The sequence below is a fragment of the Syngnathus leptorhynchus genome, chromosome 15, assembly GCF_054491065.1.
Source record: "Syngnathus leptorhynchus isolate UIUO chromosome 15, UIUO_Slep, whole genome shotgun sequence".
NCBI lineage: Eukaryota > Metazoa > Chordata > Actinopteri > Syngnathiformes > Syngnathidae > Syngnathus > Syngnathus leptorhynchus.
Genome location: NC_141209.1, coordinates 4,283,781 through 4,298,025, shown reverse-complemented (window position 1 = coordinate 4,298,025; position 14,245 = coordinate 4,283,781). Strand labels below are relative to the sequence as shown.

General features: G+C 42.5%; 5 protein-coding genes across 14 annotated transcripts in view; 3 read left to right on the top strand and 2 right to left on the bottom strand.

Moving 5' to 3' along the window:
• Positions 1–3,789, top strand: part of soul3 (heme-binding protein soul3) — a 5,943-nt gene extending 2,154 nt beyond the window's left edge. Inside the window, exons 2-5 of the mRNA XM_085931815.1 lie at positions 1,079–1,173; positions 1,821–1,962; positions 2,023–2,206; positions 2,273–3,789. Of these exons, the coding sequence (XP_085787941.1) occupies positions 1,079–1,173; positions 1,821–1,962; positions 2,023–2,206; positions 2,273–2,444 (593 nt within the window). The 3' untranslated portion in view covers positions 2,445–3,789. The remainder of the gene's footprint in view (positions 1–1,078; positions 1,174–1,820; positions 1,963–2,022; positions 2,207–2,272) is intronic.
• Positions 1–6,157, bottom strand: part of fancm (FA complementation group M) — a 21,950-nt gene extending 15,793 nt beyond the window's left edge. Inside the window, exons 1-4 of the mRNA XM_085931793.1 lie at positions 5,358–6,157; positions 5,032–5,204; positions 4,787–4,864; positions 4,556–4,714 (exon numbers count right to left, since the gene is read on the bottom strand). Of these exons, the coding sequence (XP_085787919.1) occupies positions 4,556–4,714; positions 4,787–4,864; positions 5,032–5,204; positions 5,358–6,012 (1,065 nt within the window). The 5' untranslated portion in view covers positions 6,013–6,157. The remainder of the gene's footprint in view (positions 1–4,555; positions 4,715–4,786; positions 4,865–5,031; positions 5,205–5,357) is intronic.
• iqcc (IQ motif containing C) lies at positions 5,383–8,108 on the top strand. Of its 2 annotated transcripts, none has more exons than XM_085931817.1 (5): positions 5,383–6,380; positions 6,847–7,020; positions 7,102–7,387; positions 7,489–7,610; positions 7,963–8,108. In XM_085931817.1, exons 1-5 carry the CDS (start codon positions 6,234–6,236, stop codon positions 7,996–7,998), a joined length of 765 nt encoding a protein of 254 aa, XP_085787943.1. In that variant the 5' UTR covers positions 5,383–6,233; the 3' UTR covers positions 7,999–8,108. The 2 variants fall into 2 exon arrangements, with proteins under 2 accessions (XP_085787943.1, XP_085787944.1); XM_085931818.1 differs by having other exon boundaries at positions 5,388–6,380; positions 6,877–7,020.
• On the bottom strand, positions 5,500–14,245 carry tmem234 (transmembrane protein 234). Of its 4 annotated transcripts, none has more exons than XR_015068327.1 (10): positions 14,174–14,245; positions 13,720–13,871; positions 13,587–13,653; positions 13,287–13,379; positions 12,981–13,182; positions 8,109–8,212; positions 7,483–7,686; positions 7,309–7,380; positions 7,115–7,212; positions 5,500–5,525 (listed from the first exon to the last, which is right to left on the bottom strand). XR_015068327.1 is itself a non-coding variant. In XM_085931819.1 (5 exons), exons 1-5 carry the CDS (start codon positions 14,187–14,189, stop codon positions 13,091–13,093), a joined length of 420 nt encoding a protein of 139 aa, XP_085787945.1. In that variant the 5' UTR covers positions 14,190–14,245; the 3' UTR covers positions 10,557–13,090. The 4 variants fall into 4 exon arrangements, 1 of the variants encoding a protein (XP_085787945.1); XR_015068328.1 differs by lacking the exon at positions 5,500–5,525 and adding an exon at positions 9,647–9,832 and having other exon boundaries at positions 6,487–7,212; XR_015068326.1 differs by lacking the exon at positions 5,500–5,525 and having other exon boundaries at positions 6,487–7,212.
• Positions 8,662–12,219, top strand: dcdc2b (doublecortin domain containing 2B). 6 transcript variants are annotated; one of them, XM_085931808.1, is made up of 14 exons: positions 8,662–8,812; positions 9,300–9,597; positions 9,683–9,734; positions 10,010–10,080; positions 10,143–10,274; positions 10,341–10,475; positions 10,606–10,645; positions 10,821–10,886; positions 10,943–11,099; positions 11,180–11,280; positions 11,367–11,435; positions 11,509–11,589; positions 11,663–11,749; positions 12,071–12,219. In XM_085931808.1, the coding sequence occupies exons 2-14, from the start codon at positions 9,326–9,328 to the stop codon at positions 12,134–12,136; spliced, it is 1,329 nt and encodes a 442-aa protein (XP_085787934.1). In that variant the 5' UTR covers positions 8,662–8,812; positions 9,300–9,325; the 3' UTR covers positions 12,137–12,219. The 6 variants fall into 6 exon arrangements, with proteins under 6 accessions (XP_085787934.1, XP_085787933.1, XP_085787936.1 ...); XM_085931807.1 differs by having other exon boundaries at positions 9,297–9,597; XM_085931810.1 differs by having other exon boundaries at positions 8,663–8,812; positions 9,297–9,597; positions 12,074–12,219.

Below are 14,245 nucleotides of genomic sequence, written 5' to 3'. Positions count from 1 at the left end.
CTTGTTGACATAACACGTATATATCATTGAGGAATGAAATGGACCAATCTGTCCCTAATAGATATACAAAATGAATCTGCCAAAAAGGAAGTCACAACTAAGAAGGCCACTTGGATGCCCTTTGGATCAAGTTGAGTCTGCCATCCAACTGCAAAAGTGTCGATTCAATTCTTCCGGTTTGTTTCCGAAGCGGCTTGGGCACCCGCTTAGCTTTAAATTGGATGTGACGTGAGAATCGCTTTAAGCCAAAGAAGCAAAGCTTGTGTCGTGACAGATGACTGTATCTCAACTGAGTTGCTGCCATAGCAACAGATGATATGCCTTTGAGAATGCATGACCGAGTCAAACCAAACACACGTTGATTTCTTCCGAAAAATACATGTTGCTACTGTCGCTTCGATTGGTTTGGTGGCTCGAACGCCGCAGATCCATGTGACCTAGTTATCCTCTTCACATATTGATTTGATTAAATTGGTCCTTGCTTTATGGTACATCCGTTTTTTTTTAATTCCAGGCAATGGAAGTTCTATTCTCATCATTAAATTTTACAGGTCAGTCGGTGAACCGGACTAGTTTTTCTTTTAATCGTTACTATGGCATTTTTCGATGTGGCCAATGCATGGACTTGTGCGCCAGTTGCGGTCCATAGCTGGCAATGGGCAGCTTTAATCAGTGTCTTTGCGTCACCTCTAATAAACATCACTCCACGTGATGCCTTGGCACAGTACTCCGCCCATCTGGCAGCCTTCTCAGGCCAGCCCCAACACACACACGCATCCACTCACCAACCATGTGAACTCCGCGTGTTTTTCTCATTTAAGCCTGAAGAAGTCAATGGGTCAAACCACTGTTGAAATAAAGGCAGCCCCGAGCTCAGAAAAGTGTCAAAAACTATAATAAAAAAATATATATATATATATATATTTTTTTTTAAAGGTATTCAACACAACAATTCTACTAAACAAATCCTAAAAGGTGCCGTAAACGTATTTTATTTCCCTCGTGAACATGCTACAATTCGACATTTGAAATTGTTTTTGTCGGCTGACTAATGCGTTGTGTCGTTTTTCTATTGCAGAAATGGCCGAACCCATTCAACAGCTAACCACCAATAATAATGGGCGCAGTAACAGAGAACACATCCCTTTCACCCTCCTGTCACGGAAAGAGAAGGTGTGTACCCGACTGCTTTCACCAACTTGACTAATACTTAAGCCTTGTAAGATACTCAAGACAATATCTTTTAAACACATTCTTTTTTTGCTATTATCATAATTGCTATTATCATAATTCCAATCGTGTTATTATAATCATTTAGTGGAATGCATTCCCTCCTATTTTATCTTCTTAAGAGGTCGTGTTCCCAGTGCAGTAAGACACTTAAAGCCCCTCGGGTACCATATAAATAAAGTTGGCTAATTGGTTTAACTTGCGTTAATTTAGGACATTGAAACATGGCAGGAGAATTGCGTTCAAACAAAGGACAGTTAGGGAGCTCTATCCCGAGATGGTGAATTAAAAAGTGTAATCAGACACGGTTGCTGTTCAAAGATAATCTCAACCTACTTGGGCCAAATCTCACCTTTTATCTTAATGAGTCATCTGCATGTTTTCAAAGAGTAGGTCCGGTATTGCCCGCTTCAGGCAACACCGGATTTGAGCAAAGAAAATTAGGTCATTGGGATTGGCTTTCCTACTCAGTGTCATCAGGCCTGAACGATGTTAATTAGCCGTTACGAAAGCTGCAATGAATGGTAAAAAAAAATAAAAAATCTCCAAATTATTACCGAACGGACTTGATAATAGCTTTTCTGTTGTAGTGCGGGGAACTGCTATATGAGAAGCGCCATTATGAAAAGGGCCACTGGGCCTGCATAACAATGAGCGAGGAGACGTACGAACAGAGCATCTGCTACGGCTTCATGAGGATAATGAGATACATCTGCCAGCAGAACTCCTCAGGTGAGTTTTCAACACAACTTGATCCAAAAGCTAGAATTCGAGATTGTATTTTCCGTGTAGGTGACTACCTGGGCATGTCGCTGCCCATCGTGACCGTGGTGCGCACCGACCAGAACCGTTCGACCATCGCCCAGGAAGTGACCGTAGCATACTACCTGCCCACCCATCACCAGGCGCAGCCGCCTCAACCTCATGACAGCGACATCGTTATCGACATCTGGCCCGCGGCTATTGTTTACACAAGGTGGGCATCGGCAATCTTTGACTGTAGGAAAACGATCAACATCTTCTGACACGTTACCTACCGCAGGCCCTTCTCCGGCCCCACAAACGAGTTAACCATCGTGGATCAGATCAACAGCATGGCCGAGTTGCTGGAGTCGCCCAGCGTGTGCGTGAACGACTCGTTCATCGTGGCCGGCTACACCAACCCGGCGCACAGTCAGCGCCAGAACGAGATCTGGTTCCTGGAACGCCCTTGACCCCCGGGGGCAAGGCGGAACGAGGTTCCCGGCAGCATTCCACCAGAAAGCGTTTGAGCCTCGCAAGACTCCTCGCAGCTCTCAGGTGCAACATCGTCCATTCTTAGTCGCGGGACTTCACATTCACTCATGCAATAGTCAAACCCTTGGAGCCGCTAAATTATCCTCAGTCGCGGACGTAGCGGCTAATTGTGCTCCGTTTTTTGTCTGTAGCACTGCTTCTTTGTCGCATTTTAGCTCGCTGACTTGTGATGTCAAAATGTGTACGTGTTGACGCACTTGTTTCATTGTGCAAATCTCGGGATCACTGCAGGTTAAACGTTTTTTTACGAGATGATTCAATTCATTAACAGAGTACCTCACAACCAATCAGTGAACTATTTCTGGTCCATTAAACTCGACAATGCTTGCGTGGGGGGGTGGGGTGGGGAGGGAAGCGGCGTGCAGCTTGCCCATAATGCCAATAATAAACTACCTGGATGAAAGTCGACACTAAGTGAGAATGGATGACATTGTCTGCGTGTGTACAAACCAAACTCTACTGCTCAACGACAATCAGAAGCACTTAAACAGATCGCATTCCTTTTGTTTTCTCCACCCGGGAATCTTTTTTTTTTCTTGCCCGCAAACGTGCTACTTTGTCTTAGTGTGTACATCTCACTACTGTACCGCAACAACCACCACCAACGCTGCCGATGAGTAGAAAGCTTGCAACGAGAGATGTGACGCTGAGATCCGATTCTTAGACCGTACGGAAAGCAAAATGTAGTTTGTAATGTTCTATGAAAAAAAGATGACTAAATATCGCTAACACTTAAAAACAAGGGTACCCATGGCGAGAAGGGTTTGCTTATATTTGCCCTTGCAAAGTGGTGCTGAAATATCTGTAAAGAGTATGTGTATATTTTCAATATATTTTCAGATTAAACTAACCAATCCACCAGCTGTGCTTAAAAGATTTTATGTTAAAGAGATTCTATGAAATGGAATAAGGAAATTTTTATTTCCTCCAAATTTATTATTATTAACAAACATGTTTGCCCAAGTGTCTATTAACAAAAAATCCAAAGATGTTCTTTTTCACATCGTAACTGTGAGTGGAGGTGATTCAAAGTCAGGATACACAATGCGAGTGTTACTCCCTCTTTGTGATCCTGGTCATATGTGAACACCCAACCTCCACGTTTGCTTATTTTAGTCAAAAGGCTAATTGTGTGCTGTACTGTGAACATAAAAGTGCAACAGCAGAGTGCTACTGTGGTTTTATTTTCATCAATAAACATGGGCTTGTCTCCTGTCTTTGAAAAAATCAAACAGGTCTGTTTTTTATTTCCGCCATATTATGTAATTTGTTACATGTTTATGTAACACTTGTTTTTTTTTTCTACAGCACATTACCTAGTGAGTTGAATGAATGTGATCTTGGTGATTTTACTTTTTTGCTAAACAAGACAAGATATCAACCACTGGCGATAGCTCAGATTCATCACATTGTACATTATCAGTATTTGACTTGTTATGACAAAAATAAACACTCACTTCTCATCATCATCATCACAATACCCTTTACACAACTGCAACACAATCGTAAATGCGCACCTCTGACGGTCTCAAACACGTTTTGCCCGGGCAGAATTTTTGTCAAAGTGAAATGTGCAGTCCAAGTCCTGTTTACCCACACGTTCCTCAAGGCAAATCCCTCTCTTTTATTTGGATCAAATGTTGCCAACAAAAGGTGGACACACCCCACTCAACCATAAAGCACACAATGGCTTCAGTCAAGGTGGACTCGAAACCGATACTTAAATCGCCACAAGGAAAGACGATAATAGAATCAACACGGATAATTGACGATAAGATTGCTGGTAAATCTGATGACTCAAGGAGGTCATATGCTCCCATGACGTCAAATCTAAGCTCTGCCTTTCATTAGCATGTAAATCACACATAAACAATCTAAATGCAATGTAAAGGAGGCAACTGCAAAGCCAATTAAAGATTGAATGACCATACAGAAAGTGACCACTAAGGGGCAGCAAAGTACTGTACACAGAATGACGCTTTTGTCATCACACACACACACAAATATGACATATGGCATGGGGACCTACCTGCAAGTAGCGAGCCTGCTGAGCAGCCAGAACCTCCCCCAGCGGCACCACCATTTTGTCCACGCTACGCTGGTGCGAATGAGCCAGGATGTCAGGGCTTTCCTCCAAGCGCAGCTCGATACGGGAGATGAGCAGATTGGTGATCACGGACTGCACCGACTGCAAGGACAGAACACTTGGTTATTATGTGCGTCGCAATTGGTTGTGAAAAGACAAGGATTGAAACCTTACCTCTTTGTTCCCCCCTGGAGTGGCGCTGAGTGCTAAGACGCGGAACTGCAGAGTTTGACTGCTGAGCTGTCTGATTACCTGAATGAAAGAAGAACAGGACAAACTCAAACGTTTGTCTCTGCCTACTACAGTGAAACAGCATCGATACACACTACAATTGCCTGGCAAGCAATGAAAGTTATAAAAATGGCAAGAGGGTTGAACTATAACTGGCCCACAATTTGTGACGTCCATTGTCTGTTTACCTGACAGTAGGAATGGTTTCCCTGTGCCTTGTGGGCCTCGTCGATCACCACGCACTTGACCTGCCGGGCCGGGCATGTGTCTCTGGACAGGTCATTCATCATCACTTGAGGCGTGAGGAAGAACACACGCTTGGAGCGCCATATTTCCTGCCTCTGCTGGGCCGCTGTGGTGCCTGCGGAAACACAATTTTGTTTTTTGTAACTTCCCGGGATGACCTGGGCTAAACATTAACTCAATAAGGGCTTGTTTCCCTGTTTTGATGAAATGTTTCATCATACTTCCTTGACAACAATTCCCATTCATAATATGGCAGTGAGTGCTGTACCAGTCAGCTCGGCCATGTGACTCTGAGGGATGCCCATCACTTTGTAGCAAGCCTCAATCTGCTGTGCCACCAGTGGCTTGGTGGGGGCCATGAAGATGATCTTCCCAGCTGGATACCAACGATAGAAGTTGTACATCACAACCGCCGCGATGAATGTCTTTCCCAAACCTGTGGGGAGGCACACTAGTGTGTTTTGGAACAATGCGGTCTTTGATATGTTGAGTTGGTAATCCCTAATCGGGAGGTTAGTAGGATAAATCCAAACTGTTGCAGAAGAGCTGTCAAAACCAGGGAAGTCTGGATAAGTGACGTTCCCAAATAATGGAGTGGAAGGCAGGTGTATCTGATCTTGGAGTGAGCTGACATTCTGTTGTAGGTTCTCTTCGGCTTCAGTGACAGCAACTATCATGAGGTCGTCGTCGTCTTCATCATCATCAAGAGAAGCTTTGGGAATTTCGGCTGTGTGACTTCTTTCTTTTTGAGCGTCTCTCGGGCCAAGCTCAGCCCAGAGTGGGTTTGGGGCAAGATTTTTTTGGCTCGCTTTGCGCGAACCAGCGACTTTGTTCCTTTCATTTGTAGGCCGAACGAGGTTAGCTGGAGTTTTAGACGCACCCCACGTCTGAAATAAAGTCCTCTGGTTAGAAGAAGCGCTCATTTCCTCGAGTTATGTCCTAAATATAACTTTTAGGAGGTTGGCGAGAGAGACAGCCATTGCTATCCGAAGATGCAAACAATTGGCTAGTTCCGGGTCACGTTTTCCAGAATATAAAGGTTAATAGTCTCGAGCAAATCCGGTTATATAATTTATACATTATTTTAGTTCATACGGTTTATAATTACTATATAACAAAATATATAAAAAAATCTAACACCGATATGGCGTCACCGCAAGGTTACAATTTGAACCTAACTTTTATTTTTTTTAACATGACACCGGAAGTAAACTTCAAGCTCCCACTTGCAAATCATGTTACCATAGTGATGCACGGGCTTGACTGGGAGCATACGCTGGTTCGTTTGCAGGTAATAACCACGTTGCTAATTTCTCTGCTCGCGTACGACGAAGCAGCAAAGCTCTTTTATGACGGCGGCGGTCGTGGCGCTACCTTTCCGTTACGTTTAGCAATGCCGCTGTGGCAAACCCAAAATCGATGCTAGCTGTTGTTAGCAGCGGTCTCGTATGTGTAGTTTGAGTTCATTTGTTGGCTAGATGTACAAATACATATGTATGTGATGATTATTTAATATGATGGAGCTATTAATAGGCAGGCACCTTGACCTTATACAAACAGTTCAGCTCAACTTCCGGCTACCTGACGTGACGTCATTGATAGCCAGTGAGGAGGTTAAAGGTCATTGGCCTTGACCTTTAGCCTCATCACAGCCAAAAGAAAATACTTTACATACTGTTTAATGCCACTCCAAGTTAAAGTTGACTGTCATACTAAACATAAAACTAGGAGAATTACACCTTGTATTCAAAACGTAGCTTGACCAGCTGTTCTATGAGTTCACGCAGGCGCGTGCACGCGGACATTTGGTGAGAGCTGAGCTGCGTCATGCACGGGTGGACTTTGAGGAGGTCGTGAAAGAGATAGATGGCACTTTAGCCCACTTGGGGTGGAGGGACGCCATCATCCCCACCCCCTACTTCACAGACACGGCAAGTCTACCTGTAATCAATTCTGATTTATCCACTGTCTTGCACCTTTCTCATGCCTTCTTTTTTTTTTTTTTCCACCAGGATGACCCCCTACCCAGGAAAGATCCAGGATCAGCTGTCGGAGCCTGCTCGCAGAATCCAGCAGCGGGAGCCGTAGCGCCGTTGTCTGAAGCTAGAGGAGGAAGTCATGGTCTGCAGACAACAGAAGTGCAGAAAGACGACTCGGGGGTTAAACAACAAACTGAGAGGCGTTTACAAAGCAGCCATGTTCTTGAGGCAGGTCCGAACCTGAGCTCTGAAGAGGTCCTGGAGAGCACATTGGACTCCACCTCCATCTGGAGTAGCATGGACAGTCTTCCTCTTAAAGGTAACCCCCGTGTCATTTGCAGAGATGGTTCAAGTACTCACATGAATAAACTGCAAAATATCTCCATATAAATAATATCATAAATAATTTGTCACCTCAAGGTTCGCCACGGTACCGCTTGGCCCAGGTGGTGCCCGCTACTCCGGAGACTTTGCGTTGCCATAGAGACGCCCTGACCATGGAGCTGCTGTGGCTGCAGCAGGCCATTGACAGCAGGAAAAAGGTGAGCCGCTGATGTAGTATTTCCCTTCATTTAATCAACGTTGGCCTTCCACCACGAGGCCGACGCTGGAGATTTACTACGGTGACATTTATGGTGCCTCAGTAAGTCAGTTGCGTTATTTATTTAATGACCACCAGCGGCCTTTTTTTCACACCAAGGTCGGTTTGTCCTCGCTGTTGTACAGTGGAACCCACACAAGAACAATGGTGGACTGTAGATATTGATTCATTTCAAAATGAATTTTCCCACCAACATAAGTCATTCGTTTTTTTGTTTGTAGAAAGATTTGAGAATCACTTTTTACATGCCTTCAGAGCGGAATTGTTTTTCTGTCTTTTGATCTCCCCTGCAGTACTTGACTCTGAAGGACAAACTGAGCATGCACTGAAGTGGACCTGCATATTAATACGCCGTCAATGAATTGCCTACGCAAATCTTAAACTGAAAGGCAAATTGTATATTTTGCATCGTAAAGAGTGAATAAACATATTTTCTTACCATAGTGCTTCTTTTTATCTGTTGATGTTGTCACATGATTGTGTTGTAATACGATCTGTGGAGGAAAATGGCTCACTTGTGGATCAATAACACGTTCCAATTTCCTGTGGGGTGAACAGTGATTGAATTGCACAGTTAACAATTCAGTCAAAATATCATTTTTAAAACTTTACCATTGCTGTGCATATTTCTAATGTATTTATTATATTTTAGTTTCATGAAATCAAAAGCTAAAAATTCACAGAAAATCTTCTCATTAAATATATAGACGTTTCAGAATTTTTACAAATCTCTTAAAAAAATGCATGATGGTTTTTTGTTTTTATAATTAACATCTATCAGATCCAATCCTCAATCCACTTTACATTCTTTATTATAATTGTTAGTTTTCCTCTTTTACATTATTTTCCTAACTGAGATTAGTGATGTATTTATTTTCAAGTAAGCAATACAAGCAATCATTATCATAATGGATCAGCCTCCCACATGCGGCAGGACCATCCCATTTACTCTGTCCCTTTTGTTGTGGTTGCTGCCAGTGGTTTGGCCCACGAAGCCACTCACTGCTGGCCGCGCTGTCATGGCAACCAGGAAATACACAAGGCTGTCGGCTGTTATGTGTGTGTGTGACTCGAAGAACGTGGTAGATGTGCCACTATCACCAGAACCGTACTGAGGGGATTTATCTCTATCTTCAATTTGTGGTGTGTATCTACAGAGTGTATGTTGATGAATGTATCGATTTAATGGGAGAATGTCATTTCTGTAGCCAATGTGTTCTGAATAGCTGACTTTGGAAATATGGGAATGTGATGAATAGTCTGGATATGGCCCCAAAGAGCTATTGGACTGGCTTAAATGGGTTGAGAAAATTCATAAGGTCGTTGTAAAATCTCTTAAATTCTGGAATTTCCTTGTAAAGAGGTGGAATTTGAGGAATGTGATGTGTAGTGTTTGCTGAACGCTTTCAATTTGGAATAGATAAGGATAGGAGAGAAATGCAAACTGCAGATTAATTTTTGGGATGTGAGACTTAAAATGGTTTGAGTCATTCTTATTTTGGGGGATTTATTTTCAAATTTGGGGGATTTGGGGAATAGTTTCTAAGATGTGCTGGATGAGTTGGATATTTTAAGGATGTTTTGAATCTTCTTTACATTGTTAAGTGGGCTGTGTTTGTGTGTGTAGCAGCATTGTAGAATTAAAAGGGCGCCAAGATGGCGGCCACGACGGCGCTACCCCCGGTGAAGAGCGTGGTGGTGTACAGGAACGGTGACCCCTTTTTTAGCGGCCGCCGCTTCGTGATCAACCAACGCCAGGCTACCAACATGGAGGCTTTCCTCAATGAGGTGACCCATAATATCGGAGCCCCGTTAGCCGTCAGGACCCTGTACACCCCCAGGCAAGGCCACAAGGTGGCCGACCTCCAGGACCTACAGACGGGGGCCCAGTACGTTGCCGCCGGTTTTGAGAAGTTCAAAAAACTGGAGTAAGTAGTACCGATAGTCAGTTTCGGGGTGGAAGTAAAAAATACTTACACAATAACATGTTCTATGTGTTTTCTCGTGATGTAGCTACGCACACACAGGTGTGAAAAAGCAGCCGGCGACGCGTGAAGACACACAGGTAGGTCGGCTCATCTTTCTTCTTAAAACGTGTTCCCTGCTCAGTCCATTACTTATTGATCCAAGTTAGTCCAACTACAGGAATGCACCATGGACCTCCTACCGAGTCAAGTTCACTTAATTAATGCTTGACATGCTTTCTATCTAGTTCATTAGTTATTCAATAATACAGATGACTGAAGGCAAAATATAGAAACACTTCTCAACTTGATCACCAGGGGACAGTCTAATGGTGAACAGTGGAAACCCGAATTATTAGCGACATGTCTCCCGCAGGCAAAAATAATCCCAAGGCCGAATGTGTCGGCCAAATGGAGGAAGTTTGTTCCAATGCCCTGCATTATACAGTAAGTACGACAACACGCGTGTATTCAACGAATTTGCGTGACGCCTGTATGTAATGTTTCAGCGTTTTACGAAATGGGGACCTCCTATGTCCACCCTTCCGATTCATCATTCCTCGTAGCATGCAACAAGACCTGGAGCAAATTCTCAGCATGGTCACAGAGAAGGTCAGCTTACGGACAGGCGCCGTGCGAAGGTAAGTTAAAAATAAATCAAAAATCAGGTGGGCAGAATAGCATTGTGACCGCTACGCGACTGTCAGGTTGTGTTCAGTGGAAGGGGTCACGATGACCTCGGCGGGGCAGCTGGAAACCGGACGCTGCTACGTTGCCGTGGGAACCGAGAAGTTCAAAAAGCTTCCGTACATGGAGATGCTGGTCTCAAAAGCCACAGAGAGGTACTGTACTCTTATGTTGAAAGTGGCTGACATTTAATTAATTGCCTATTAAGGTTCACGAACGCAGGACATTTTAACCGAAGTTTGAGATATTATTCTTCATTTGACATTGCTTTGCCTCTATTTCTAGATATTACCCAGGACGGAGACGGACATTGAGGAGAAATGTGGTAAAGATCAATTTTTAGTTTCCCCGAACTATTGAAACAAAAGCGTCGTGGCCGTCGTAGTTCAGTTAAATTGAAAACTAACGCTTCCATTGTCGTCATTATGTTTCTTCGCTGAAGTAGCTCTCCAAAAAGTCAATGTCAATCCGTCAGTCCATTTTGATTTTATTTTCTGTAGAACAGGAAGGAAGGAAGCGGTCCAGAAGACCAATGTAGCGATTCCGCTCTGCTTAACTCTCCAGAGGTAAAACAATCGACCATATTTCAAGATAATCGGGATTGCGAATCAATTGTTTCAAGTCTTGTTCCAATCAGTCAGACGAGCGGAGGGTGAAGTCGACGGGTTATGAAGCTGCCCCCCCGCCGCAGGAGCACCACCTGACGGACCTGAGAGCTGGCGACACCAGGATTCAAAAAGCCAGAGGAACCCCGAGACCTCCCCACAGTAACGGACCCGGTCTGGACCCACCGTCAAACATCCTCGGGGTCTTTACTCAGCTGAATTTAACGTACGGTACGCTCGGCGTTTTGCTTAAGTCTTTAAGCCGGGAGCACGGCGAAGGCGGAGGGAGGAGGTGAGAGGAGCAGAGGAGGTGCAGGAGGACGAGAATACAGCTACAGAAATTCCTGTTGATCAGGTTTGATACATCTAATTTAGTTACATTATATTAAATTGCAAGGTGAGGGTTTTTTTTTTATCGTAACTTTGTCTTTTGTACTAAAGAGAGCGGCGGAAATAGTGGAGGATGAAGAGCTGAACATCACATATGACACTCTGAATGGCACACTGAAGGTTATTAACAAACAAGCATTATTATGAAGTTCTGGTTTTGCAAACAAAATGTCACACTTTTGCTATTTGATAGCTACTGCCATCAGAGCAAGATGAAGAGGAAACGACGGCGATAATACAAAGCACAGAAACGGACTTTAACATTGAAAATCTGGTAAACACACACGTTATACTTTTTTGGGGGGGTTCTTGTGTGGTGGGTTTAATGCGAGTATCTCTATTTAAAGGAGCCTGAGCTCAACAAGATGACTTTGAACACTCCCAATTCTCATAGAGAAATTCAGGGAAATATTTTGGACCATCGGGAGGAAAAGGCAAGTTTGACATGTACCACTCGGCTCCCTCTAGTGGTGCCTGAAAGAATCACTTGAGTAGATTTCAGTTGTATTTAACTTAAGTTTAATGCATTTTTGTTTGGTTTTCAAAATGCATCAATTGGTATCAAACTCTTATGTGAAATCTATCTGAAATGAATCATTAAGTAAACATTTTGGTTTTCATATATTTAAACAGTGGCTTCTGATATATTTATACTTTGTAAGATTAAAACCATTGCCTCGTGTTTGATGAATGATACTACTAAACTAATGTATTTTAATCTCATGATGGTGGTGGTACAAATCTACTTTTTTTAGCAGGAGGATCCAAAAAGAGCACAGAACCACCACCAGGGAGAAGGCCTAACTGAAGAACCATCATAGACAATCACTGTTTTGTTTTTTGGGGGGTTTTGTTTTTTTTGCTTTCATCAAACTGTATTAAAAAAAAAAAAAAAAAAAAAGAATCAAGTAATGAATTATTGTTTTCAGGAAGAAAATGTCCGTTAAAAAAGTAGAACAAATGCTTTGAGAAGTGTTTGTTTTAGTTCATGCAATTAAACCATTTACAAAAGAATTAAAAGGTTTTCAATTAAGTGTTTTTTGTGAGATTTATTTGGATGAAGCTACGCTATATTACACACTGCAATACACGCATATTTTTATCCCCTCTTTAATTAACATTTTTCAGATGTCTTTTGTAGGCTGAAGGTCATCTTAATAGTGGAAAATGTTCTGAAATTACTTTCCTATCGCAAAAACCTGACATATGAACAACCGAGTGCAGGTCCTTTTTTTTTTTTTTAATTAGATTATTAAGTACGTGATTTGTGCTCTTTAATGCAAATGTCAAGCATCAGTAAAGAACAAAAATACTCCCACACTCTCATTTGGACACGTCTTCTATAGGAGCGCCATAAATCTGGTCAAGTTGTGGGAATGAACCCTGCGTGAACTCAGCCGCACTGTCAAACACTCAACGGAACACGTCTTCACTTGTTTACTTGAGCTTAGAAGTATGGTTCTGGTTGGGCACGCTGCTCGAATGCAAACTACCTTGATGAACGGACGGACCGACAGCGACCTCATTTTGACCGACATCAGCTAAGTCGAAAAAGGGCAGTTGCACTTTTTTTTTTTTTTTTCAACATTAAGTAAATGCCTTTCATTTCATCTCTCTGGAATTTCCCCATGTGGCAAAATAAAGGAATATCTTATTTTAACGTACCACAGATAAATTGAGGCGATGATCTTAGGATAGGTAGCGATTCCATTTTGATTTACATTTCACTAGAAAGTGGTCGTCCCATTCCAGCTTTCATACATTCTGGAAGGTCATCAGGACTGAGCCTGAGTGCCAACCTCATCCATGGAGGCTATGATACACAAAGTGACCCCAACCATAGTGAGGAACATTCCGGCAACAGCCTCTGAAAAGATACAAATAGATAAAGATAATGAAGTTTGAACAAGGCTGATGAAGTTGCCCCATTTGGAAAAGCAAACGAATGCATCACGATTGGACTGTACTCACGTTTGCCTCCAAAATGTTCGCCCAGCAACTTGCCAGTGAGCAGAGTCCACAGAAAGGTGAGAGAGTTGGACACTGGGACAGCCAATGACAAATCTGAATAACAAAAATGAAAATTAATATTCATTATAATAGCTAAAATACCCCGCCCCCCCAAAAAAAAGATGAAGCTAAATAACAGCTAAATATATGTTGGAATGAATAAATTAAAACAAGTGAATTATGATATCAATTATTCCAATAAAATTATGACTTTAACCTAAAATTAAATACACTATTTTACAGTACAGTATAATGTCTCACCTGCTGTGGAAAGGGTATAATAGTAGACCAAAGAACCAGTCTGGTTCAGGACAAAAGGGATGAGATACTGAGAATGGGAAAAGCATTTATGTTATTATAAAATTGAAAGAGAAAGAAATAAGGGGTTTATTACCTTGACATTAAGGAAGAGGAACTTGAGCTCAGCAAGAAACTGAGCAACTTTGCCGGTCTTGGATACATGTTCGATACCTTCAGTGCCTTTCTTCAGGAAAGGGTTGGTGCAGCCCCATAGTACGGAAACCAACAGGAGGCTCAGCACTTCCACTAATGTACAAAACACCTTAGGTCACTTAAGTACGAAGTCTTTTACTATAATCCTTTATTCTTGTTACATTTTGTCACTCGACATCAATTGATAAGTTCCGGTGGAGGATGTTAACTTCCTTAGCATGAAGGCTAAGACGCTAGCTGCTAGATAATTAGACTGTAATTCATTTGACAACGTTAAACAGAATATTATTGATTTAATTATCACATAAACATGACAGTTGAAATATTAACCAAGTATAACTCGGGTTATATTCACGCGGAAACTATTCGAAAAGTAAAATGAGTAAGCCGCTTACCTACAGTCACCATCATGAACCTGACATACTGATGGCGAGTTGCGTTCAAGACCACTACCGTAAAGTTCGTTT